Source organism: Propithecus coquereli, unplaced genomic scaffold (genome assembly GCF_000956105.1).
Source record: "Propithecus coquereli isolate 6110/MARCELLA unplaced genomic scaffold, Pcoq_1.0 Scaffold38, whole genome shotgun sequence".
NCBI classification, from domain to species: domain Eukaryota; kingdom Metazoa; phylum Chordata; class Mammalia; order Primates; family Indriidae; genus Propithecus; species Propithecus coquereli.
The window spans coordinates 6,547,366-6,550,611 of NW_012149507.1; the positions used below are offsets into that span (position 1 = coordinate 6,547,366).

General features: G+C 40.7%; 1 protein-coding gene across 2 annotated transcripts in view; it reads left to right on the forward strand.

Moving 5' to 3' along the window:
* The window catches only part of ENOSF1 (enolase superfamily member 1), a 31,749-nt gene that overhangs the window by 14,573 nt on the left and 13,930 nt on the right, over window positions 1-3,246 (forward strand). For both annotated transcript variants that reach the window (XM_012652122.1, XM_012652124.1), the window contains exons 3-5: window positions 227-342; window positions 2,012-2,098; window positions 2,429-2,455. In XM_012652122.1, coding sequence (XP_012507576.1) covers window positions 227-342; window positions 2,012-2,098; window positions 2,429-2,455 — 230 coding nt within the window. The remainder of the gene's footprint in view (window positions 1-226; window positions 343-2,011; window positions 2,099-2,428; window positions 2,456-3,246) is intronic.

Sequence of the window (3,246 nt, forward strand, 5' to 3'; positions counted from 1 at the left end):
TATTTCCTCAGGAAACTTAGCTCAGTATATGGATTATTAGCTATTCTACTTGTGTGATATTTGTTATGACAACCACAGAAGACATATTTGGAGCAGTTTAAAAAACATATACCTTTTACATTTAAATTTTTTCATAAAATGTTCACATTAGTTTGTGGTGTTTTCATGTCTAAATTTATTGACTTCATATTCAAACATAAACAAGAAGTAAATCCTTTTTTAATAGTTGTCTGTGCTGTGAATGCCCTTGCCCACCATGTGCTTAACAAGGACCTCAGGGACATTGTTGGTGACTTCAGAGGCTTCTACAGGCAGCTCACAAGTGATGGGCAGCTCAGATGGGTAAGGGACCTATTTTATAAAATGCTTTTATAAGTAGTATCACTAAGGTCTAAGATGTCCATTGATAGCAACAAATGTGAAAATAGAGATGGGTATACAATTTTGAAGTAAAACATTTTATACAGATAAATGAGAGCTTGAGCGATTTAGATCATCAGTGTTTTAAGCTGATCAACTCCTGTCTGTAAGACTTGAATCTGATGTATTTGGATCCTGAGAGCTATCTCTGCTCGTAAGAACCTCATCTCCCACTCCCTAAATTGGAAAACATGGTCTAGTGGATAATACTGAATGGACAGCCTGGTTTTGAGAGATAATGTGAGTAGAACTGGAGATGTGAGGGGAGGTTGTTAGGGAGAGAACATAAGAGAAAAGCAAAGTTAAAAAGCCCACAGCACCTGTTATGTGTATAGGTTGGCATTTGAACTGTCAGTTCAAGGCATGAAAACGTGAGGTTCTAGAGAAAAGATTCTAACACAGTAAGATAACTCTAATAACCTGGACTTTGCCTTTGTCTCATGATACCAGGTTTATCTTTTCCTAACTCTGCTTGGCCGCCCATCCACGCACAGAGAAGGGCGCAGGTGAATGCACTTTCCATATTGCCTTAGATTTCATTTTTGACTTTCTGCAAAGCAAGTTAAATTGGCCTTGAGAGGTGTCACCTTGAAGAAGTTCTTACTAGCTGAATCTGGGACAATTCAAGTATTAAAATAAATAATAGCTTAGAACCTATTGAATAAAATAAGAATTCACAAGTACATTCAGATAATAAACAAGAAGGGAAAGCTCATCATTATAGTAGAATTCAAACTAATAAATATAAGGGAAATGATAACATTAGAAAATCATATTGCAGCCAGCACAGCTATAATTAATTGAGGCAGGAGTCATCAATGGATGCTCAAATTTGGGGGCAATAGTCACTTCTTAGAAAAGGAAATGGTAACTTCACAGTGGAGACAGCAAATGGACCCAAGTGGTAAAAGTTAATAACTGTAATAATATTAATAAAACAGTGGCATCATCACTTATGTAGTATTTATGCCAAAAAGTGCATAACCTGAATCTAATCATGAAGGAAGTCCAGACCAGCCCAAATGGAAGGATGCCCTACAGTCAACTGCCTATACTCTTTAGAAACGTCGATAACATTAAAGAAGAAGAAAAATTGTTCTAGGTAAAAAGACTAAAGTGACATGACAACTCAATGCAATATGTGACCCTGGGGGGGGATACAGATTAGGGTGAAATAAAGTATATTGTTGGGAAAATTAGCAACATTTGATTATGGACCGCCTTCTACATGGTGGCGCTCTGTCAATGTCGTGTTCCCTGAATGCCGTCATTGTGCTATGGGTGTGTAAGAGGATGTCCTCATTTTTAGGAACTACACACTGAAGCATTTGGGGTTAAAAGAGCATGATATTGCAACTTTACTTTCAAATGGTTCAGAAAAAAGAAGTATATATATATATATGGGTGTATATGTAAATAGAGGAAAAGACAGGAGTTTTTCCTGCTAGTTTTGCTACTCTTGTATAGGTTAGAAACCGGTTTTTAAAAACCTTAACCTTTAGGTGAGTTAATTTTTGACATGTGTCCCTGGCTAGAAGACCTAACTATCTTTTCCATTTCTAAGTGCTGTTGCGCTTTGCTTCCCAACCAGATTGGTCCAGAGAAAGGCGTGGTGCATCTGGCAACGGCGGCCGTTCTCAATGCAGTGTGGGACCTGTGGGCCAAGCAGGAGGGAAAGGTGACTCATCTACAACCACCCCTGTGGCTGGGGAGCAGCAGGCGCTGACTTTCTCTATCACCAGCCATCTAGAAAGACAAACACACGGCAGGCCCCAAATGGAAATAGAATTGCTTTGATTTTTTCTCCCTGGAAAGATACTGGCAGTAGTTAGGAAATTGTAGGCCCAGGAGAAAGAGGAGGGACCGTGGAAGGCACAGGCAGCCTTAGAGCAATGGTGGGCAGGCCAGATGTCTGACACCCAGAGTTTGTCACTAGCTCATTTACTGTTAGGAGAACAATGGGTTCTTCACACACACATTTTAAAAATCTTTTTTTTTTTTCTTCAAGCCTCTCTGGAAGTTGCTTGTGGACATGGTAAGTAGAATCTTTAATACTGCAACTGTTTCTGTAAATGAAAGGGATTTCATGGGTTACCTGGCTTTTGATAATCAGTAAATATATTCAGGATTGTCTATTGATCACTGTAGTGGTGATAAACCAAAAAGAACTCAGTAAAATACAACATTACTTTGCTAATATTAGACAGAACGGATGGCTGCGCTCACGCAGGTGGTGCGGTGGGGCGCCTCCCCCGTCTGTAACATGCGATGCAAATTCCCTGAGCCTCTGCCTGCGAACTGTGAAAAGAGAATCGTCATAACTTCTCTAAGAACCTCATAGAATTAAAGACCAAATGAGAAAAGTGCTTCATAAACTCAGGAAAGCAAGATGTTACTATTAAGATATCCGGGTCACGCTGACTCCAAAAGCACGCCCAGACTGTTACAGTCCCTGCCAGACAGTTCCAGCAGGGAAGAGCTTAACACTGAGTTCTAAAGATACGCACTTGGCTGTTTTCTTTCCCCTTGGCCTATTTATAGCAGGACAAGCACCTGGCTGCTGAGGAGGAAAAAACTCAGAGCAAGTTAAAGGGGAGTGAGCTCCAGACCCGGGCAGAGCTGGCTTGAATCTGGGCTTCACGCCTAAGTAGCTGAGTGACCTTGAGCATGTGACTTTCCCACTCTGAGCTTCAGCTGCCTCACCGTGGTACCTTGGATGGTCTCCAAAACCCTGGTCCACAAATGAAGGCCCTTGTTATTAATTGGCAGCAAAATTAAGCAAAAACAAGGAACACCATGGCCTTGAGAACTGTTGGGCTAGTAGAC